The sequence below is a fragment of the Phascolarctos cinereus genome, unplaced genomic scaffold, assembly GCF_003287225.1.
Source record: "Phascolarctos cinereus isolate Bilbo 61053 unplaced genomic scaffold, phaCin_HiC Scaffold_4;HRSCAF=312, whole genome shotgun sequence".
NCBI lineage: Eukaryota > Metazoa > Chordata > Mammalia > Diprotodontia > Phascolarctidae > Phascolarctos > Phascolarctos cinereus.
This window is the reverse complement of record NW_027555847.1, coordinates 224,314,456-224,339,054: the sequence shown is the minus strand read 5'-3', so window position 1 is coordinate 224,339,054 and position 24,599 is coordinate 224,314,456. Positions and strand designations below refer to the sequence as shown.

General features: G+C 36.2%; 1 protein-coding gene across 1 annotated transcript in view; it reads left to right on the top strand.

Moving 5' to 3' along the window:
* The first annotated feature begins 529 nt into the window (after positions 1 to 529).
* Positions 530 to 24,599, top strand: part of LOC110201912 (cytochrome P450 3A24-like) — a 49,245-nt gene continuing 25,175 nt past the window's right edge. The window contains exons 1-2 of the mRNA XM_020977780.2: positions 530 to 806; positions 11,106 to 11,199. Coding sequence (XP_020833439.1) covers positions 730 to 806; positions 11,106 to 11,199 — 171 coding nt within the window. The 5' untranslated portion in view covers positions 530 to 729. The remainder of the gene's footprint in view (positions 807 to 11,105; positions 11,200 to 24,599) is intronic.

Sequence of the window (24,599 nt, the reverse complement as noted above, 5' to 3'; positions counted from 1 at the left end):
GATGATGAATTTAAGGTATGAAGATGACACATCCAGAGCTTGGAGAGACCTTTGTGCTCTCTGAGTCTCTCATTATTGATGAGAAATGTTGGATCCTGTAAAGCAAATTTTCATTGGTCATAGAGACAATAGGTGGTAGACCTTGTATTCAAACCTATGCCTGATGAATCTGAGATCACCTCTTTTTTCATGGTTCTATGACTTATGACATTCCTATGTTCATACAGCTATGAATTATCACAGCAGAATTTTCATCTCTGCATCCCAAGGGCTAAATGTCGTGCCTGGTATATACAGGCACTTAAGACATATTTGTTAACTGCTTCATTTGTACTTTGGAACTCCATAAAACATTAACTCCTCTCTAGTTTTGAAACCACTATTTCTGACAAGCATTAAAGGCTTTGCATCATTACTGCTATGTGTTTAAAATGGCTAAGGTTAATTATTATTTTCTGAACTTATCTTACCATCACAGAATTTAATGAACTGTTTTCTACAGTAGATCAACTCTTGAGCTTTAGAGATTTATATAGGATCCAGAAAACATCCCAGCTGGATCATAGTTTCATTAGTTGTCCCTTTAACTCCACCCCTTGTTTTGTAGTCTATATATTCCTTTCAGAATTTATCAGCGAATTAGAACAGCACTCCAGGTTGAGGTGTTAAGAACAAAGAGGCAAACAGAGACAAAGAATACAGACAGAAATAAAAAGCCAACAAGAGAGCATGACAATGAGCATCATCCTAAGTTTAAGTGCTGGAACCTGGGCACTACTTGTTCTGTTCCTGACTCTCCTGTTTCTGTAAGTGAGAACCTGCTTTCCTCCCTCTACAATTTATCAAAGGATTACACCAAGCTCCTTTGTGATTGTCAGAGGACATTTCACAATGACTGGTTTCTAATTTCTCTTACTCCTTGCATAATGTAAATAAGGATATATTTGTTATTTGTATTTCTGCAACTAAAAATATTGACTTCCTTTGTTTAAATAAATGAATTGAATAATTGGCTAAAAAAAAAGGACCAAGGAAAAACTATAAACTCCCTAATCAAAGACTCTATTCTCTTTTCCAAAAAGAATTGATTCTGAAGTTATTCCTTTGGTATTGGTCAAATGATTTAAAAGCCAAGAAAACTCCTTAAAGAAACCTGAGTTCATATCAGTTGTCTATTTTTCTTATTACCATTCCAATTGTGCTCTATATTATTTTACTTTTCAAGTTTAAAAGGTATTTTCTTGTGTCTAAAAATTATAACTCATTTGTTACTGTTCATCTTGATCAAAACACTGCAATCTTTTCTATCAGACAGTCTGTATGGATTCTTTATGACGTATTTGTGTATCCTCTTTTTTAAAGGCTTTGGGATGGGAGCATCAGCAAAAGTTGAGCATTTCTTTTCTGCCCTATCCATCTATTTTAACTAATCACTGTCCTGGAAAGGTAGGGAACTAGAAAACCGGTCTGTGTCATGGATATATGTCAGAAATGGTAGATTTTCTTTACAAAAAAATACCAGTTGATCAGTTACATCTAATGTTGCGATACCCACAAGCTGATGAGACCCAAGAATCATACTGGCAGGAGAACAGGTAGAGACACAACCTCAAATATTGCAACCTCTTAAACCTCAGCATTAGCTGTCTTTATTTTTTTAAGGCTTCTGATGGTTTCAAGGTCTATTACTTAAAAATGTTCCATAGGATATAAATGTTATGTGCTTAGATCTTTGTTTATTTCCCTTGTATGTTGGTTAATTTATTACAATATGTGGCAGTGGTCACTGCTAAATATTAAAGAAAAATTCACAGAACTTCATAAATTTTCATTTTTGCTTTTTCCTGCAGACTCTGAATCATACTAATTTATTTAGGCAGTAGAAGTTGATATTCGTAGGCCCCTTGTATACTAAGATTTCAAAAATTCCTTATAAATGAATAGAGGGTACTTGTTAGTAATTCTCTATATAAATATAAAGACCATTCTCAAAGAAATGATGTTGTTGAACAGGGAGATAGTTTAATATCATAAGTGCAATATCCAGGGTTCATTCTTTTTTTGTTTTTGTTTATTTTTTTGTGGTTTTGGCTAGGCAATGGAGTTAAGTGACTTACCCAGAGTCACACAGCTAATAAGTGTTATGTGTCTGAGGCCATATTTGAACTCAGATCCTCCTGAATTAAGGGCCAGTGCTCTGTTCACTGTACCACCTAGCTGCCTCTCCAGGGTTCTTTCTTAAAGCTATCAGGAAACACTAGAAGGTCAAAGAACTGGGGAAACAAAAACATCACATGTCCTGAGATTCTTCTGCATTCATGCTAAAATCAATGCTACAATGGTGGATTAGGGGGCTGCTGATATACTAGAATGATAATGCATTCAGCTGTGAAAGGACCTAAATTCAGATCATTCTCTTGATGCTCACTTACCTATGTGACCTTGGCCAAGGATGGTAAATTGCTGAGCCTCAGTTTCTTCATTCATACAATGAGGTGACTCTGGAGATGGACTCAGAAGCCTCTTAAAAACTCTGAATTTATTATTCTATCATCTTATTTCCCATAATGGAAGTCAGAATAGCCTACATGTGCTGCTTTGTGCCATTGCTGGCTGAGGGTAATGATGTAATACAGTATTTAGAGGAGCATAGGATATGAGACCTAGGAAGAATCTTGGGGGTTATCTTCTTCTACTATCTGCCCCTCATTTTCTCCCTCACTTGATAGACAAGGAAGTTGAGGTTAAGAGAAGAGAATGAGCCTGCCTAGTAATATAATATAATGCAAGATGAATAAAATATAAAGTAACATAATATGATACAGTATATCTGTGTAACCTACTACATTGAGGTTATAATCAGCAAACAGGTATGTTGAGAAAAAATGGAGGGAAACTATACCCTAGATGAGGAAATAATGTCGATATTAAATATACAAATGATTAATGGTATGTCAACCAAGTTCTTTAAAAAAAATTAGAAATGAATGCATTCAATATTTCTACCTTTCTGCATTGGATTGTGATGTTTTATGCCCTAGAACATGGTCAGTTTTTGTCTAGGTGCCATGTACCACTGAGAAAAGGGTACCTTCCTTCGTATCCCCATTCATTTTCTCCAGAGGTCTACCATATCTTACTTTTCTAAAATTCTATTTACCTCATTAATTTCTTTCTTGTTTATTTTGTGGTTAGATTTATGTAGTACAGAGAGGGGAAGGTTGAGGACCCTTACTAGTATAGTTTTGCTGTCCATTTCTTCCTGTAGCTCCCTGAACTTCTCCTCTAAGAATTTGGGTGCAATACCACTTGGTGCATATACATTTAGTAATGATATAGCTTCATTGTCTATGGTGCATTTTAAAAGGATGTCATGTTTCCTTCCTTATCTCTTTTAATAAGATCTATTTTTCTTTTGCTTTGTCTGAGATCAGGAATGCTACCCTTGCTTTTTTTTTTTTTTTACTTCAGCTGAAGCATAATGTTCTATTCCAGCCTTTTACCTTTACCCTGTGTATACTCTTGTTTCAAATGTGTTTCTTGCAAACAACATATTGTAGGACTATAGTTTTGAATCCTTCTGCTATCCATTTCTGTTTTATGGGAGAATTCATCCCATTCACATGGCACAGTTATGATTACTATCTGCATCTTTCTCTCCATCCTGTTCCCCATCCCCTTTATACTATAAAGCTATACCCTAGATGAGTACATAATGTCAATATTAAATACGCAGATGATTAGTGGTATGTCAAACAAGATATTTTAAAAAAATTTTAGAAACTCTGTTGTGAAGTAAAAAAAATTAATTTTGAGTTGAGCCTTTGAAATAATAGTCATAATTTTATCCAACACTGCAGCCTATGTTGAAGTAGAATCAGGTGAAGTAACACATAAATAACAAGGAAAGAAAATAATGTAGTTGACATCCAGGCTTTCTAGAAATATTTTCCATATTGAGCCAATACTCTTTCTTTGTTTCTTTTTTCCTTCTATTTTATGTAGGTGAAGTTATGGCATAAGAGTGTAACCATTCTGGCTTTGTTGATTTTCCTGTACCTTATCTCAGAATGGACCTTCCTCATTTCCCTGTGTACATTAACTATAATTATTGTGGGGATTCTATTATATTCATATATGATAATGTGCCATAATTAGTTTAGCCAATTTTGAACATGTTATTTATGTCCAGTTTTCACTTTTCAAAATAAAGAACCAATGAATATATTTTCTGTGCATAAGTAATTTAAAATGTTATGTTTATTTCTGTGATAATGTCCTGCTAGAGGAATTGCTTGTTTAAAAGTCATAATCAATTTTATGATTCTTGTAATGTATTGAGACATTGCTCTCCAAAATATTTTCTTGGTTCTGTAGTCCTATCAAAAATATATTAGGATAACTAATTCCTTAATACCCAACCAAAAATAGATATGACCATTGTGAATCTAATAGCAAGATTCTGTAGTGTATTATAGTTTAGGACAATGAATTCAAATGTATTTGCAAATGAAAACATGAGGCAACTCACTTCTTAATTTGGACTCTGTTGCCTCATATCCTCCCTATAAATATCAAACACCTTCAGCAAGCTGGTCTTTTTATGCAGTAAAAAAGTCTTTGAGGAATTAAAGCTGTAGGCTTCCCCAAGCATATTGTATAGGAATATGATGAGCTTGAGTAAGCTACAGCATATAATGAAGGAAGAGAGAAAGGAAGTTAGGAAGGAATTCAGGAAAGAAAGAAAGTAGAAAAGAAATATGGAAGTAAAAAAGACTTTTCCAAGCATGTACTATATTCCAGGTAATGTGACATACACCTTAATAATATACGCATAACCACAGATAGAAAACATTACGAAAGGCAAAATGGATGACTTTGATTACATTAAATTGAAAAGTTTTTGCACAAACAAAGCCAATGCAACCAAGATTAAAAGGAAAGCAGAAAGCTGGGAAACAATTTTTACAGCCAGTGTCTCTGACTAAGGGCTTATTTCTTTTTATTATTATTATTTATTTATTTTTAATTTTCAACATTTTCTTCCACAAGATTTTGAGTTTCAAATTTTCACCCCATCTCACCCCTTCTTCTACCCCAAAATGGCATGCATTCTGAATATCCCTTCCCCTAGTCTGCCCTCCCTTCTACCTCTCCACCCCCTTCTCTTATCCCCTTCCCCCTTCTACTTTCCTCTAGGGCAGGATAGATTTCTGTACCCCATTTCCTGTATTTCTTACTTTCCTGTTGCATATGAAAACAGTTTTTTAAACATGTGTTTTAAAACTTTGGGTTCCAAATTTTCTCCCTTCCTCCCTCCCCACCCACCCTCATTTAAAAGGCAAGCAACTCAATATAGGTTATGCACATGCACAGTTTTGCAAAACTCTTCCATAGTAGTCATGTTGTAAAAAACTAACTCTATTTCCCTTAATTCTATCCCCCCCCATTTATTCTATTCTTTCTTTTGACCCTGTCCCTCCTCAGAAGTGTTTGCTTCTAATTACCCCCTTTCCCAATCTGCCCTCCTCTCTCTCATTCACTTGCTCTCTTGTCCCCTTCTCCTCCTATTTTCCTGCAGGGTAAGACAGATTTCCATGCCCAATTAAGTGTGTATGTTATTCCCTCCTTAAGCCAAATCCTATGAAAATAAGATTCACTAATTTCCTCTCACCTTTCCCTGTTTCCCCTCCAGTGTAAGAGCCTTTTCTTGTGTTTTTTGTGAGATTAATTTGCCTTGCTCTACCTCTCCCTTTCTCCTTTTCCCAGTATAATACTCTCTCACTCTTTAATTTTATTCTCCAGATACGACCACTTCATTTTTATTTTTTTAAATTTTATTAATTTATTTTGATTTATCAACAATCACTTCCATATGCTTTTGAGTTTAAAATTTTTCTCCCTCTTCCACTGCACACATTCTGATATAGGCTATACATATACATTCCTATTAAACATATTTTCACATTAGTGAAGTTGTAAGTAAAAATTAAAACCAATAGGAGGAACCATCAGAAAGAAGAAACAAAACTCAATAAAGAGGAAAAAAATGATAATGATTCAACTTCCATAATTCTTTCTTTGGATTGGATAGCATTTTAGGATTATGGTTCTTAATCCATTCTGCTATCCATTTCCATTTTATGGGAGACTTCATCCCATTCACGTTCACAGTTACGATTACTATCTGTGTCTTTTTCTCCATCCATCCCTTACCCCCCCGGTTATACTTTTCTTTCTCCTTTCTCCATCCTCCCCACCTCCAATAGTGTTTTTGCTTTTGACCACTGCCTCCTTCAGTCCTTATTATCCCTTTCCATTTTCTTCCCCTTTACCCTTACTGCTTCTTCCCTCCCTTCTGTCCCCCTTCCCTTTTCTTTCCCCTTTTCCCTCCTACTGCCTATAGGGCAAGTTAGATTTCTATATCTAACTATGTTATTCCCTTCTTGAGCCAAATCTGACGACAGCAAGGTTCAAACAATGCTCACCCCCTCCCTTCTTTCCCTCTGCTGTATTAGGATTTTCTGTCTTTTCCTGTAATGTAATTGACCCTTGTCTGTCTCCTTCTTTTAAGTACATTTTCTAAGATCAGATTAATGCACTTATTTGGATCCATTTAACACACTTGATTAATTTTTTTTATCATTACATCAAAGTCAACAGATATCCACCCTCTTCATGTATACTCCTTTAACATGGTGTAACAACAATACAGTTCTTAAGAGTTGCAAGTGTCATTTTCCCTTGTACAGATGTAAACACTCCACCCTTATTAACAACATATTATATATTTCTGTCCCATTTCCCTTTTTATGTCTTTCTTGAATCTTGTCCTTGAAAATCAAATTCTCTGTTGAGCTCTGGTCTTTTTATCAGGAAGGTTTGGAGATCCCATATTTTGTTGAATATCCATCTCCTCCCCTGAAAAATCATGCTCCTTTTCTCTGTGTAGTTGATCCTTGGTTGTAATCCAAGCTCCTTTGCCTTACAGAATATAATGTTCCATGCCCTACGGTCTTTTAATGTAGAAGATGCAAGGTCCTGTGTAATCCTGATTGTGGTTCCATGATATTTAAATTGTTTCTTTCTGGTTGCTTGCAGTATTTTCTATTTCACCTGGTAATTTTGGAATTAGGCTACTATATGCCTTGGCATTTTCAATTTGGGATCTCTTTCAGGAGGTGATCAGTGGATTCTTATTATGGCTATTTTGCTTTCTGGTTCTAGAACCTCAGCACAGTTTTCCTTTATGATTTTCTGAAAGATGCTATCCGAGCTCTTTTTTTATTGTGATTTTCAGGTAGACCAATAATTTTTAAATTGTCTCTCCTAGATTGATTTTCCAGGTCAGTTGTTTTACCAATGAGGTATTTTATGTTTTCATCTACTTCTTTTTCATTTTTTAATTTCTGTTTGACTGATTATTGCTCTCTCATAGGGTCATTCACTTCTATTTACATGATTTTAATTTTTAAGAAATTATTTTCTTCTGTTAGATTTTGTACCTCTTTCCCCATTTGGCCAACTGTATTTTTTAGGGAATTGTTTTCTTCAGTGTACTTTTTTCCCCCAGGTGGTCAATTGTATTTTTTAAGGACTCTTCTACTTCTCTCATTTGATTTTTAAAATCCTTCTTGAGCTCTTCTAAGAAGGATTTTTGGGCTTCAGAACTGTTCATATTCCCTTTTGAGGTTGCAGATGTGGGTTTGTTGATAATGTTGTCCTCTTCAGAATATGTGCCTTGATCTTCACTGTTCTCATGATATGCATCTGTGGTGTATTTCATTTTACTCATGGTGTTTCCTTATTCCCTGGCCTTTAAAGATAATGAGCTCTCCTGCTGGGGAGCAGAGGGCACTGACCCAAGCTTCTTGTGTTGGGAGACTAGGTCTTGGTCACTGGCTTTGTGTGCTGGGGCCTCTGATGTTGGCAATTGGAGGCTGTAGGGTTCTGGCAACTTACCTGGTATTGGACTGGTATCAGCAAGGCTGGAACTTTCAGGCAACTCTAGGTTGCCTGCTTTTTCCTTTCCTTTCATTTTTTTCAGCTCCTTTAAGATGGATATTGCAGAGTGTTTACCCACCTGGGGCCCTTTGTAGTGCTGCTTCCTTTATGTTTGCTGAGGCACTGGGAGACCCATTTGCTATAGGATGCCAAGGCATCTAGTGGTTTTCTGAGCTGGCTCCCACAGGTTCCCCTCACCCTCATTGAGGCACTTGGAGGTCCAGGTTTTGGTGTTTGCCTGCTCCACCACCTGGGTTTCAGGATTTGCTTCTGGTGTGCTAAAGTGGGGCTTTCTGCTAGCTTGCTGGGATGCCTCCCATTTTGTACTGCCCTGCTTCCCCCAGAGCAAGAAAGGCCTTTCCAGTTAATCCCTCAAATTACCTGAGCTTCTGCATTGCTGCTGCCTTCATTTCTTCTGGTTCAGCTATTCCAGGGTTTTTCCTGGGGTGATATTTTCTGGGCTTTCAGAGGTTGATAGGGGAGGGTGAGAGCAACTACCTTTTCACTCTGCCATCTTGGCTCCCAGAAACAGTAGCAAGAAGAAATGTTTTAAGAATCAAATTTCTACTTGAAAGTGATAACCAGAAAAAAGAGGTCGGAAATCATGTTTCAGGAAATCAGAAGAGAAAACTTCTCAGATTTCATTTAACTAGAGGGCAAAGTAAAAATTGAAAGGATTTGCCACAGTTCTGGAATGAGATGCCTAAATGAAAACCTCTGGGAATGTCAGAACTAATATGCAAAGGTTCTAAAGGAAAGCAACTATTGCAAATACTGAGAAAGAGAGAATTTAAGTTATAAGTAGCCAGAGACAGGATCTGGTAATATTTAGCAGCTTACATTAAAGGGAAGAGGAAAGTGTGGTAAATGGTGTTCCCCAAAACAAAAGACATGCACTTAAAACTAAGAATAACTTACCCAGTAAAACTGAGCTTAATTATATTCCAGGAAAAAGGATTGATGATGAAATAGAAAACTTTCAAGTATTCTTGAAGAAAAGACCAGAATAAAGTAGAAAGTTTAAACTAGACATTTGAGTGTAAAGAGATAGTAAGGTGAGCAACTGGAGAAGAATGAAGTCTCTTAGGGATGAAGTGTTTGCATTCCAATTGGGTAAGAGATAGAATGCAGTATCTGCTAAGAACTATAGTGGCAGAAGAAGTCACAGAAGGGCCAGATAAGATGGAGATCTTGTAAGTAATTTTTGTAATGTTTTGATGATATTAAAGGAGAAAGGAAAGGGAGGAGAGAAAGAATATACTGGAGAAGAAAAGAAGAGGAATGGAGGAGACATATGCCAATATTGGAGTAGAATTCAAAGTAGAAATTTAAGTAGAATTGTATTAATAATTCAAAGAAATGAAGAAGGATGTGGGAAGGGTATGATTTGAACCTCACTTTGAACTGAATACAAGCAAAAATGACCAGAACCAAAAGAATAATTAATGTTCTAATGTTTTTTGAAGTAGTCAAGTTTTAAAATCCTAGAACTCTGAGCGTCATAATAATTAACCATGAGTCCAAATGATTAATAATTTAGAATGCTCTGCATCTCCTGTTAGAGGTGATGACTAACTATTAAGAGGGAGGCATATATTTTTAGATATGGACAATGTGGGGATGTGTTTTTCAGGACTGTTCATTTGTTAGATTTTGTTTCCCTTTTTCTCTTCACTCTGTGTGTGTGTGTGTGTGTGTGTGTGTGTGTGTGTGAAGAGGATGTAGGGAGGTTAGCCAATACTTGCTAATATAAAATTATGATTTTTATCAAAAAAAGCAAAGCCAGAGGCTAAGAGGATACCAAATGCTTGTGGTTCAGGTACAAGAGTTTGAGGCAAAGAAGAATAATAAGATTATGAAACATAAGATGTTGAGAGAAAAGAAATCATAAGATGTGTTCAGACAGAGAAATTTTAGCATCTTTGACCATAAAAGTGGAATATTTGAGGTGATAATGAAATTATGGTTGCTATTATTCTTCGAAGTGACTGATGGGAAATGAAGAAACAAGACATGGAAGTTGAGGTTAAGGAGTAGGGAGGTCAGAGTATTTAGGGGAGTAACTTAATATTTATGTCACCTAGCATAATGGTAAGGTCAGGTTGAAGAGGAAGAGTGAGCCAGCATCTGAAGTGTTTGATAAAAGACAGCTGTAATCCAGTATGTAACTGCCTCCAGAACTGGATTGGGTAAGATGTATCTGGGAAGAGTGAAATTCAAAGGAGGACAGCTTAGTAAGTGGTGCCTTAGGAAGGGTCTGGGAGTAGTAATAAGAAGTGAAGAATGAGTATATTAACCCCTTACCAGAACCAGTATATCTATATTTTGCTTAGTCATCAGAGAACTCTGTATGAATTGAAAGAGTAAATAGTAAGAGAATGCTAGGCATAGCAACAGTCATTTCTCTTTTTAGTATCAAGGAGGGAGGAATATTAGGAATAAATAGCTATTCCTGCATATAAGGTCCTAACACTAAGAGATGTGGTATCTAAGTCTTTGGTGTTGGGTTGGGTCATTAAGTTGAGTTGGAAATTGTGATTGTGGTGTCTGGTACTCTGGTTCTAAAGATGAGTGGTCTGGTGGCTGAGGCACCACATTTTGGTTGGGTCCTGGAGAGAAGGCCTTCATGTCTGAGGTACATATACTGAGCTGCCTTGGATGTATATGTATGGTGTATTGAGCCCAGACTGGGTCAAGTCTGGCAACAGAGACTTGGTCTTAGTCATTACACAGTAGAGTTAAGCTCTAGTAATGATGAAATATGTCCAGATGGAGGGACATTTTATTCCAGCAGCAATGGTTTACTCAAGGTTTGTCAAACCTGACTACACCTAATGTGTTGTCTCTGGCCTTACTGAGTCTCAGGTGGGACTTTAAGGACTTTCAGCCTGGTGTTGTAATGTCTAAGGATGTTTGTGGGAGCCATGAAACATTTCTGGAAGTGCCCAGTTGGCATCTGGCTCTGAGAGAACAAAGGCTTACCTCAGAGTTACCTTTATAGCTCCTCTCCTTCTGATTACTGGCAAGTGGATTATGCCATTTATGTCTTTGGTCTTTGCCTTGATTCTAATGTCTCTGTATTTTTCCCCTTCACTTTATAGATATGGGACCTGGACACACAGGCTCTTTAAGGACATGGGAATTCCGGGACCAGCACCTCTTCCTTTCCTTGGAAATCTTCTTTCTTATCGTAAAGTGAGTTTCTATAAGTTTACCATTACTTTCTTTGCACTGTGGAAACAGCATTTGCTCTTGGCTCAGTAGACTTTGGTACAAATGCCAGTTCTGATGCTTATTACATATGTAACTTTGGGCAAGTCAATTATTCTCCTTTGGCCTCAGTTTCCTCATGTGTTAAATGAGAGATTTGGACTTTCAATTCAAGGTGTAGGATATTGTGATTCTTTGTGAGACCTTAGATTTCCCAAAGATAAGTTATAATGCAATTTTCCTTTAGTGTTATAGAATGAAGTGTATAGTAGTAATTAGGCCCTCTTTTCATAAAGGGTTCCATTAACAAGTCTTAGAGACTGAACATTTTACACTAAATGCTGCCTTAGTGGTTGTCAGTGTTATCAATATTCTCTGGAAGATTTAGACATTGATTCAAAGAGAATTTCCTTTTGAGCCATCTGCCCTCAGAGATCTGGAGAATAGCTAGGAGACCTGTGATTTAACTGGCACAAGAATTTCCAGGTGAGGTAACAGCTGTTACCCCTGACTTTTCCCATAATTTTCATAAGCAGCAGGACGACCTCCCCCATGTGCCTCCCCTTTGCCAGGGGAAGCAGCAGACTCCAGCTGTGGGAATCATCATGTACTACAGTGTAGCTATGGGAAAACAGGCATCCTCCAGTGAACAGACATTTACTTGCTTCAGCACAGCCCTGGGCAAATATGTAGATGGCAGCCCTACAGATATGTAAGCAAACAGCAAGCAGAGTATTCAGCCACTGCCACCTGCTTCAGCAATAATCTTGGCCAAACGGACAGTCACTAGCCCTGTGGGTGCCTAATCAGACAGCTCAGCACTAATTTACCATCATCTGTCTCAGCATAGCCCTGGGGAAACTGGCATCCTTCAGAGGTCAGACCTCCATGTGTTACAGAACAGCCTAAGGTAAACAAGCAGTCTCCAGAGGCTTGATCTCTATGTACTTCAGTGTAGCCCCCAGGGAAAAGGAGAAACACCCCACTGGACTCAGCATATGCAAGACACCACCACTGGGACCCCAGCTCTGCACCAAGTAAGATTCCAGACCCTATTGGTCTCTAGCAGCCACCCCCTACTTTTCCCCCTCAGTGCACCAGATATGAGGATCTCTCATGGGCCTCAGGGCAACATCAGTTCACTACCAGGTAAACAGTGAGGGAAGCCTGAGACAGTGCCCCTTCCTCCCTGGGAGTGGAGCTCAAATTTAAAAGAAAGGAAAAAGTACTAAAAAGAGGAGCCAAAAACAACCAAACAAATACTTAACCATAGAAAGTTATTATGGTGACAGAGAAGACCAAGACACAAACTCAGAAGAGGACAAAATGTCAAAACATTCATGGAGAAAACCCTCCAAAAACAGGACGTTCTCTCAAGCCCAGAAAGAATGCATGGAAGAGCTCACAAAGGAGTTTAAAAATAGTATGAGACTACACATGTATAACCTGTATCGATTTGCTTGTCTTCTCAATGAGGGTGGGTGAGGTGGGAGGAGGGGAGAAAATTTGGAACCCAAAGTTTTAAAAAGAAATGTTAAAATAGTGGTTTTCCCATGCAACTGGGAAATAAGATATACAGGCAATGGGGTATAGAAATCTATCCTGCCCTATAGGAAAATAGAAGGGGAAGGGGATAAGAGAAGGGGGGGAGATAGAAAGGAGGGCAGATTAGGAGAAGGGGTATTCAGAATGCATGCTATCTTGGTGTGGGGTGAGGGATAAGATGGGGAGAAAATTTGGAACTCAAAATCTTTTGAAAGTGAATGTTGAAAACTAAAAATAAATAAATTAATTTAAAAAAATATACAATCTAAAAAAATAATATAAGAAAGGCTGAAGAAAAATTGGAAATAGACTTGAGAGTGATGCAAGAGAATTATGAAAAAAGAGTCAACAGTCTGGATAATGAAAACAACTGCTCAACAAATAGAATTGACCAGATGAAAAGAAGATACAAAAATCCACTGAAGAAAACGATTCATTAAAATGTACAATTGGCCAAATAAGAAAGAAAATAGAAAAGCTATTTGAGGAAAACACTCCTTAGAAGTTAGCATGGGTCAGGTGGAAGCTAATGACTCTGTGAGGCATCAAGACTGAATCAAAGAAATTCAAAAGATGAAAAATAGAGAAAGTAAAGTACCTCATTGGAAAAAACAGCTGACCTGAAATATAGATCTAAGAAAACAGTGTCAGAATCATTGGATTACCTGAAAGCCATAATCAAAATCAGGACATGGACAGTACCTTTCAAGAAATTATCAAAGAAAACTGTCCTGATATACCAGAATCTGAGGGTAAAATGATTATTGAAAGAATCTACTGATCACTTCCTAAAAGAGATTCCAAAATGAAAATTCCAAGGAATATTGTAGTCAAATTCCAGTGTTACTAGATCAAGGAAAAAATACTGTAAGAGCCTTGAAAAAAAACATTTCAGTTATCAAGGAGCCACATTCAGATTTCTTAGTATTTAACAGTTTCTACATCAAAGGATCAAAGGGCATGGAATATGATATTTTAGAAGGGAAAGGACCTTGGATCACAACCCAGAATAAACCATGCAGCAAAACTGAGCATAATCTTTAAGGCAAAAAAAGTTGGATATTCAATGAAGTAGGGGGCTTTCAAACTTTCCTGATGAAAAGACCAGAGCTACACAAAAAAATTTGATCATCAAATACAAGATTCAAGAGAAGCAGAAAAAGGTAAACAAGAAAGAAAAAAGAAACAATACATTGTTCAATATGGTTAAACCATTTAAATCCCTACATGGGAAGATGATCCTTTTAACTTTTGAGAACTGTATCTCTATTAGGGAAATTAGAAGGGATGTGCATAGATAGAGGGTATGGGTATAAGTTGACTTTGATATGAAGATATAGAAAAATTAAAGAGTGAAAAAAGGATTGTACTGAAAGAAAAGAAATGGGGGAGGAAAATAGGATAAATTACATCACATGAATAGTTGCATAAGACTTATTACAGTAGAAGGTAAGAAAAGGGGGAGGTTAGCATTAGATTTGGCTCAAAGAAGGAATAACATGCACACTCAGTGGGGTTTAGAAATTTATCTTTCCCTATAGAGAAGTAAAAGGAAAAAGCAGAAATAAAATGGAGGGAGGGCTGGTAGAAGGGAGGACAGATTGATAGAGGCAGTGGTCAGAAGTAAAACACTGGCAAGGAGGGATATGGTGAAAAGAGGCAAAAAAGTGTAAGTAGGAAAAAAAATAGGAAGAAGTACACAGGTAGGAATCATAACTGTGAATGTGAATGGGATGTACTGTCCCATAAAATGGAAGCAGATAGCAGAGTTGATTAAAAACCATAATCCTACAATATGTTGTTTACAAGAAACATGTTAGGAACTTCCGCTTCCAGGAGCCAAGATGGTGGAGTGAAAAGGTAGTCGCTCTCACTCTCCCCTATCAACCTCTGAAAACCCAGAAAATATCACCACAGAAAAAAAACGGTGAAACACCTGAACTAGAAGAAAGACGAGGAGCAGCAGTGCAGCAGCCCAGCAAACGGGTCTCCCAGTGACTCGGCAAAATAAGGGAGAACTACAAGGGGCCCCAGGCAGACAAGTACCCTGTGGCATTCATCTGAAAGGAGGTGAAGAAAACAACCTAAAGGCTTCCTAAAGCCCCAGTCTTGCTAATTCCAACCCAACACCAGGTGAGCCTTAGGAGCCCTGAAGCCTCCAATTGTGACGAAATCCTGAAGCCCAGGTGGTAGAGCAGACAAACACCAACACCTGGACTTCCAAGTACCTCAGTGAGGGTGGGGAAACCGGTGGAACCCAGCTCAGAAAACCACCAGGAGCCTTGGCACTCCACCGCAAAGGAATCTCCTGCATTAGCAGAAATGAGGGAGACAACACTGCAGGGGGCCCCAGGCAGATAAACACCCTGCAGCACCCATCTAAAAGGAGCTGAAGAAAGCTAAAGGAAAGGAAAAGCAGGCAACCTAGAATTGCCTGAAAGTTCCAGCCTTGCTGATTCCAGCCCAACACAGGTAAGCTGCCAGAAACCTACAGCCTCCAATTGCCAGCATAAGAGGCCCCAGCACACAAAGCCAGTGACCAAGACCTAGGCTCCCAACACAAGAAGCTTGGGTCAGTACCCTCTGTTCCCCAGCAGGAGAGCTCAATCTCTTTAAAGGCCAGGGAATAAAGAAACACCATGAGTAAAAAGAAACATACCATAGATTCGTATTATGAGAAGAGTGAAGATCAAGACAGAAATTCTGAAGAGGACAGCATTGTCAACAAACCCACATCTGCAACAACAAAAGGGAATATGAACTGGTCTGAAGCCCAAAAAGCCTTCTTAGAAGAGCTCAAGAAGGATTTTAATAGTCAAATGAGAGAGGTAAAGAGTCCTTCAAAAATACAATTGGCCAATTGGAAAAAAAATACACTGAAGAAAACAAGTCCCTAAAAAACACAATTGGCCAATTGAAGAAGGAAGTACAAAAACTAACAGAAGAAAACAATCTGTTAAAAACTAGAATTGGACAAATGGAAACTAATGTCTCTATGAGAGAGCAAGAATCAGTCAAACAGAAACAAAAAAATGAAAAAAATGAAAATGTAAAATACCTCATCAGTAAAACAACGACCTGGAAAATCGACTCAGGAGAGACAATTTAAAAATTATTGGACTACCTGAAAATCATGATGAAAAAAGAGCCTGGACAGTATCTTTCAGGAAATCATAAAGGAAAACTGCCCAAGTCCTAGAACCAGAAGGGAAAATAACCATAGAAAGAATCCACCGATCACCACCTGAAAGAGATCCCAAATTGACAATGCCAAGGAATATAATAGCAAAATTCCAAAATTACCAGATGAAAGAGAAGGTGCTGCAAGCAGCCAGAAAGAAACAATTTAAATATCATGGAACCACAGTCAGGATTACACAGGACCTTGCAGCTTCTACATTAAAAGAGCAGGGCATGGAACATGATATTCCATAAGGCAAAGGAGCTTGGAATGCAGCCAAGGATCAATTACCCAGCAAAAATGAGCATCATTTTTCAAGGGAGGAGGTGGATATTCAACAAATAGGAGACTTCCAAACTTTCCTGATAAAAAGACCAGAGCTCAACAAAAAATTTGATCTTCAAGTACAGGACTCAAGAAGGACTTAAAAAGGTAAATGGGACAGAAGATACAATATGTTGTTAATAAGGGGGGGCTGTTTAAACCCCTACAAGGGAATATGAGACTTGCAACCCTTGAGAACTGTATTGTTATTACACCTTGTTAAAGGAGTATACATAAAGAGGGTGGATATTAGTTGACTTTGATGTAATGATAAAAAAAAATCTAATCAAGTGGGTTAAATGGATCCAAATAAGTGGATCAATCTGATCTTAGAAAATGTACTGAGAAAGGAGGAGGCAGACAAGGGTAAATTACATTACAGGAAAAGACACAAAATCCTATTACAGCAGAGGGAAAGAAGGGGGGGAGCATTGTTTGAACCTTACTCTCATCAGATTTGGCTCAAGAAGGGCATAATATAATCAGTTAGGTATAGAAATCTAACTTGCCCTATAGGCAGTAGGAGGGAAAAGGGGAAAGAAAAGGGAGGGGGAAAGAAAAGGGAGGGGAAGAAGGGAGGGAAGCAGCAGTAAGACGAAAGGGGAAGAAAAGGGAAAGGGATAATAAAAGGGGGAAGGGACTGAAGGAGGTGGTCAAAAGCAAAACACTAGTGAAGGGGAAAGGAAAAAGGAGAAAGAAAAGCATAAATGGGGGAAAAGGATGGAGAAAAAGACACAGATAGTAATCATAACTGTGAATGTGAATGGGATGAACTCTCCCATAAAACGGAAAGGATTGCAGAATGGATTAAAAACCATAATCCTACAATATGTTGTTTACAGGAAACACATTTGAAAAAGAGTGACACATACAGGGTAAAGGTAAAAGGCTGGAGCAGAATATATTATGCGTCAGCTGAAGTAAAAAAGCAGGGTAGCAATCCTGATCTCAGACAAAGCAAAAGCAAAAATAGATCTAATCAAAAGAGATAAGGAAGGAAACTACATCCTGCTAAAAGGCACCATAGACAATGAAGTAATATCATTACTAAACATATATGCACCAAATGGTATAGCATCCAAATTCTTACAGGAGAAGTTCAGGGAGTTACAGGAAGAAATAGACAGCAAAACTATACTAGTGGGGGACCTGAACCTCCCCTCTGCACTAGATAAGTCTAACCACAAAATAAACAAGAAAGAAGTTAAGGAGGTGAATAGAACATTAGAAAAGTTAGGTATGATAGACCTCTGGAGAAAACTGAATGGGGATAGAAAGGAATATACTTTTTTTGCAGTACATGGCACATACACAAAAATTGACCATGTACTAGGGCATAAAAACCTCACAATCCAATGCAGAAAGGCAGAAATATTAAATGCATCCTTTTCAGATCATGACAATAAAAATTATATGTAATAAAGGGCCATGGAAAGATAGACTAAAAAATAATTGGAAACTAAATAATCTAATCCTAAAAAATGATTGGGTCAAACAACAAATCATAGAAACAATCAATAATTTCATTCAAGAGAATGACAATAATGAGACAACATACCAAAACCTATGGGATGCAGCGAAAGCAGTTCTTAGGGGAAGTTTTATATCTCTAAATGCTTACATAAATAAAATAGAAAAAGAGGAGATTAATGAATTGGGCATACAACTAAAAAAACTAGAAAAAGAACAAATTAAAAATCCTCAACTAAACACCAAATTAGAAATATTGAAAACCAAAGGAAAAATTAATAAAATTGAAATTAAGAAAACTATTGAACTAATAAATAAAACTAAGAGCTGGTTTTATGAAAAAACCAATAAAATAGATAAGCCTTTGGTTAATTTAATTAAAAAAAGAAAGAAGAAAACCAAATTACTAGTATCAAGAATGAAAAGGGTGAAGCTACCACCAAGGAAGAGGAAATTAAAACAATAATTAGGAATTATTTTGCCCAACTATATGCCAACAAATTTGACAATCTTAGTGAAATGGATACATATTTACAAAAATAAAATTGCCCAGATTAACAAAGAGGAAGTAAAATACTTAAATAACCCCATCTCAGAAAAAGAAATTGAATAAGCCATTGATGAATTCCATAGGAAAAAATCTCCAGGGCCAGATGGATTTACATGCGAATTCTATCAAACATTTAAAGAACAATTAATTCCAATACTATATAGACTATTTGGGAAAATAGGTGAAGAAGGAGTCTTACCAAATTCTTTTTATGATACAAATATGGTGTTGATACCTAAACCAGGAAGAGTCAAAATAGAGAAAGAAAATTATAGACCAATTTCTCTAATGAATATAGATGCAAAAATTTTAAACAAAATACTAGCAAGTAGATTGCAGCAACTTATCACAAGAATAACATCTATGACCAGGTAGGATTTATACCAGGAATGCAGGCTTGGTTCAATATTAGGAAAACTATCAGCATCATTGAGCATATCAACAACAAAACCAACAGAAACCATATGATCATCTCAATAGATGCAGAAAAAGCTTTTGATAAAATACAACACCCATTCCTATTAAAAACACTAGAAAGCATAGGTATAAATGGAGTCTTCCTTAAAATAATAAATAGCATATATCTAAAACCTTCAGCAAGCATTATATGTAATGGGGACAGGCTAGAAGCATTTCCAATAAGATCGGGGTGAAACAAGGATGTCCATTATCACCACTGTTATTCAATATTGTACTGGAAACCTTAGCTTTAGCAATAAGAGAAGAAAAAGAAATTGAAGGCATTAGAATAGGCAAAGAAGAAACAAAGCTATCACTCTTTGCAGATGACATGATGATATACTTAGAGAATCCTAGAGAATCAAGTAAAAAACTACTTGAAATAATAAACAACTTTAGCAAAGTTGCAGGCTATAAAATAAACCCACATAAATCATCAGCATTTCTATATATTACCAACAAAGCCCAACAGCAAGAGATAGAAAGAGAAATCCCATTTAAACTTACTGTAGACATTATAAAATATTTAGGAGTCTACCTCCGAAACAAACCCAGGAACTCTATGAACACAATTACAAAACACTTTTCACACAAATAAAATCAGATCTAAATAATTGGAAAAACATCAGTTGCTCATGGGTAGGCCGAGCTAATATAATAAAAATGACAATCCTACCTAAGCTAATTTACTTATTCAGTGCCATACCAATCAAACTACCAAAAATTATTTTATAGAGTTAGAAAAAATAATAACAAGATTCATTTGGAAAAACAAAAGGTCCAGAATATCAAAGGAACTAATGAAAAGAAATGCAGGGGAAGGTGGCCTAGCAATTCCAGATCTTAAATTGTATTATAAAGCAGCAATCATCAAAACTGCTTGGTACTGGCTAAGAAATAGGGAGGTGGATCAGTGGAATAGGTTAAATATGCAAGACACAGTAGTCAATGACTATAGTAATCTATTATTTGATAAACCCAAAGACCCCAGCTTCTGGGATAAGAACCCACTCTTTGAAAAAAACTGCTGGGAAAACTGGAAAAGAGTATGGCAGAAACTAGGCATAGACCCAAATCTCACACCATATACCAAAATAAAGTCAAAATGGGTTCATGACTTAGATATAAAGGCTGATACCATAAGTAAACTGGGAGAACAAGGAATAGTTTACCTATCAGATCTATGGAGAACAGAAGAATTCATGACCAAACAGGAGATAGAGAACATTATGAAAAGCAAAATGGATAATTTTGATTACATTAAATTGAAAAGTTTTTGCACAAACAAAGCCAATGCAACTAAGATTAGAAGGAAGGTAGAAAATTGGGAAAGAATTTTTACAACCAGTCTCTCTGATAAAGGCCTCATTTCTAAAAATATAGAGAATTAAGACAAATTTATAAGAACACAAGCCATTCCCCAATTGATAAATGGTCAAAGGATATGAACAGACAGTTCTCAGATGAAGAAATTAAAGCCATCTATAGTCATATGAAAAAATGCTCTAAATCATATTGATTAGAGAAATGCAAATCAAAACAACTCTGAGGTACCACATCACACCTATCAGATTGGCCAACATGACAAAACAGGAAAATGATAAATGTTGGAGAAGATGTGGGAAAATTGGAACACTAATACATTGTTGGTGGAGTTGTGAAATGATCCAACCATTTTGGAGAACAATTTGGAACTATGCCCAAAGGGCTACAAAAATGTGCATACCCTTTGATCCAGCAATAGCACTTCTAGGGCTATATCCCAAAGAGATAAAACAAATGGGAAAAGGACCTGCAGGTACAAAAATATTCATAGCAGCTCTTTTTGTGGTGGCAAAGAATTGGAAATTGAGAGGATGCCCATCCATTGGGGAATGGCTGAGCAAGTTGTGGTATATGAATGTAATGGAATACTATTGTGCTATAAGAAATGATGAACAGGCTGACTTCAGAAAAACCTGGAAAGACTTATATGGTCTGATGCTGAGTGAAGTGAGCAGAACCAAGAGGACTTTGTACACAATAACAGCCATGTTATGCAATGACTAAGATTGTTAAACTGAACCTTCTCAGCATTACAGGATCTAAGACATCTCCAGAGGCCTCGGATGGAAAATGCTGTCCACATCCAAAGAAAGAACTATGGAAGTCGAATCGCTCACTTATTTTTACCTTCTGTTTAGTTTTGTTTCATCTTTCTGATGGTTCCTCCTATTGGTTTTAATTTTTACTTACAACTTCACTAATGTGAAAATATGTTTAATGGGTATGTAAATGTAAAGCCTATATCAGATTGTGTGCCATCTTGGGGAGGGTGGGGGGAGGAAGGGGGAGAAATGTTTTCCAACTCAAAAGCATATGGAAGTGATTGTTGATGAATCAAAATAAATTAATAATAATAAAAATAGAAACATGTTAGAAGCAGAGAGGTACACACAGGGTAAAGGTAACAGCCTGGAACAGAGTATATGATCCTTAAGTTAAAGTAGAAAAGAAAACAAAACAGGGGCAGCAGTCTTGATAAAAAACAAACAAATAAAAAAAAGCAAAAATGAGTCTAATGAAAAGACATAAAGATGGAAACTACATCTTGCTAAAAGGTTCTATTTGCAAAAAAGTAATATCATTACTAAACATGTATGTGCCGAGTGGATTCATATCCAGATTCTTAGAGGTAAAGTTAAATTAATTACAATAAGAAATAGAAAGCAAAACTCTCCTAGTGGGGGACCTCAGCCTCTCCCTCTCAGAACTAGATAAATCTAACTACAAAATAAACAAGAAAAAAATTAAGGAGGTGAATAGAATTTTAGAACAGTTAGGTATGATAGCTCTCTGGACAAAACTGAATTGGGATAGAAAGGATATATTTTTTTCTTGTTGGTACATGCCATCTACATAAAAAATGGACCATTTGATATAGCATTAAAACCTCACAATCAAATGCAGAAATATTAAATACATGTTTTTCAGGTCATGATGCAATAAAACTACATGTAATAAATGGACATAGAAAGTTAGATTAAAAATTTATTGGAAACTAAAAAATCTAATTGTATGAGTGGGTCAAAAAACAAATCACAATAACAAGAATTTCATCAAAGAGAATGGAAATAATGAGAAAATATTCTAACATGTATAGGATAGTCAAAGCAGAAGTTGGATGAAATTTATATCTCTAAATGCTTACATGAATAAAATAGAGAAAGTGGGGCATGCAACTAGAAAATGTAGGAAAAAAAACAAATTAAAATTCCCCAATTAAGTGCCAAATGAGAAATTCCAAAAATGGAAAGAGAGATTAATAAAATTGAAGGTAAGACAACTATTGAACTAAAAAATAAAACTAAGAGCTGATTTTATGAAAAAAAACAGGTAAAAGAGATAAACCTTTGATTACTTTGATTTAAAAAAGGGAGAAAGTCTAATTACCAGTATCAAAAATGAAAAGGGTGAATTCATGACCAATGAAGAGAAAATTGTAGAAATGATTAGGAGCTAATTTTCCAAACTCTATGGCAATAAATCTGACAATCTAAGTGAAATGGATGAATATTAAGAAAAACAGAAAATGTTCGAAAAAGGAAATAAAACACATAGCACCATTTTAGAAAAAGAAATTGAAGAAGCCATCAGTTAGCTCCCTAAGAAAAAATATTCAGTGCCAGATAGATTTATGAGTGAATCATACCAAACACTTAACAAAAAATTAACCTCACACCTATCAGACTATCTAATATGAGAGAAATGCAAAATGAAATGTTGGATAGGTTGTGGGAAAATTGGGGCATTAATGCACTGTTGGTGGAGTTATGTACTGATCTGTGGGACTATGCCCAAAAGGCACCTAAATTGTGCATATCCTTTGAACTTGCAATACTACTACTAGGTCTGTACTCCAAAGGAAATAGGGCCCACGTGTGCAAAAATATTTATAACAGCCCTTTTTGTAGTAGCAAAATTTTGGAAATTCAGGGGATGCCCATCAATTGGGAAATGGCTGAAGAAAGAGTGGTATGTGAAGGTAATGGAATTCTACTGTGCAATAAGAAATGATGAACAGTTAGATTTCTGAAAAACCTGGAAAAAATTTGCATGAACTAATGCACAGTGAAATGAGCAGAACCAGGAAAACACTGTACACAGTATCAGGAACATTGTGTGATGATCAGCTATGAATGACTCAGCTCTTCTCAGCCACACACAATGTTCCAAGACAAGTACAAAGGACTCATTAAAGAAAATGCTATCCACATCCAGATAAGGAACCAATGGCCTCTGAATGCAGATTGAAGCATATTTTTTTCACTTACTTTATTTTTTCTCATGGTTTTTTTCCCTTTTGATCTGTTTATTCTTTCACAACTGTGACTAACATGGAAATATTTTTATATGATAGCACATATATAAAGTATTTCAAACTGCATACCATTTTTCCGAAGAGGGGTAGGAAGGGTGAACAATTAGGAACTCAAAATGTTATAAAAATGAATACTAAAATTTTTGTTGACATGGAACAAGGGAAAACAATAACACACTACTAAACTTAAAAAACAAAACCAAAAAGAACAACTAATTCCAATACTATATAAAGTATTTGGAAAACTAGGCAAAGAAGGCAAAATAGGCAAAGTCAATGCACAAGTTTGGTGCTAGTGCCTAAACACAGAATAGCCAAAACAGAGAAAGAATATTAGAGACCAATTTCCCTAAGGAATATTAATATAAAAATTTTAAATAAAATATTAGCAAAGAGATTACAGTAATTTTTCATGAGAATCATACTGTATGACCAGGTGGTATTTTTAACAGGAATGAAGAACTGGTTTAATATTAGGGAAAGTATTAGTATAATTGACCATATCAATAAAAAAAACTAACAAAAATTATATAATTATCTCAATAGATGCTGAAAATACTTTTGTACCCATCCCTATTAAAAAACAAACAAACAAACAAACAAACAAACTGCACAGCATGGGAACAAAGGGAACATTCTTTATAATGAAGCTTTTCCAATAAGATCAGGGTTGAAATAAGGACGCCCATTATCCCCATTATTGTTCAGTATTGTACTAGAAATGTTAGCTTTAGCAATAAGAGAAGAAAAGGAAATTGGAGGAATTAGAACAGGCAAGGAGGAAACAAAACTATCAACTCTTTGCTGATGATGCAATGGTATACTTAGAGAATGCCAGAGAATCAACTAAAAAACTAATATAAAATTTACAATCTTAGCAAAAGTTGCAGGATATAAAATAAACTTACATAAACAACTTTTCTATATGTTATCAACAAATCTCAGCAGCACGAGAGAGAAAAAGAAATTCCATTTAAAATAAACTTAGACAATAGAAAATATTTGGGAGTCTACCTACCAAGACACACCCAGAAACTATATGAACTCAATTATAAAACACTTTGACACAAATAAAATCAGGTGGATTTCAGCAAAACCTGGACAGACATACACGAATTTATGCAAAGTGAAGTGAGTAGAAGCAGGAGAACATTGTACACCGTAGCAGAAATGCTGAGTGATGATCAACTATGATAGATTTAGCTCTCCTCAAAAATACATGAATCCAAGAAAATTCCAAAAGACTTGTGATGGGAAAAGCTATCTACAAAGAGAAAGAATTGAGTCTAAATGCAGATCAAAGGATACTATTTTCACTTGCTTTTTGTCCTTTTGTTATTTTTTTCATGCAATTTTCCCCTTTTGTTCTGATTCTTCTTTCACAACATAGATAATGTAGAAATATATTTTATATGATTGCACATGCATAACCTACACGAGATTTTTTTTACCGTCTTGGGGAGGTGGGTGCAGATGGAGGAAGAAAAATTTGGAAA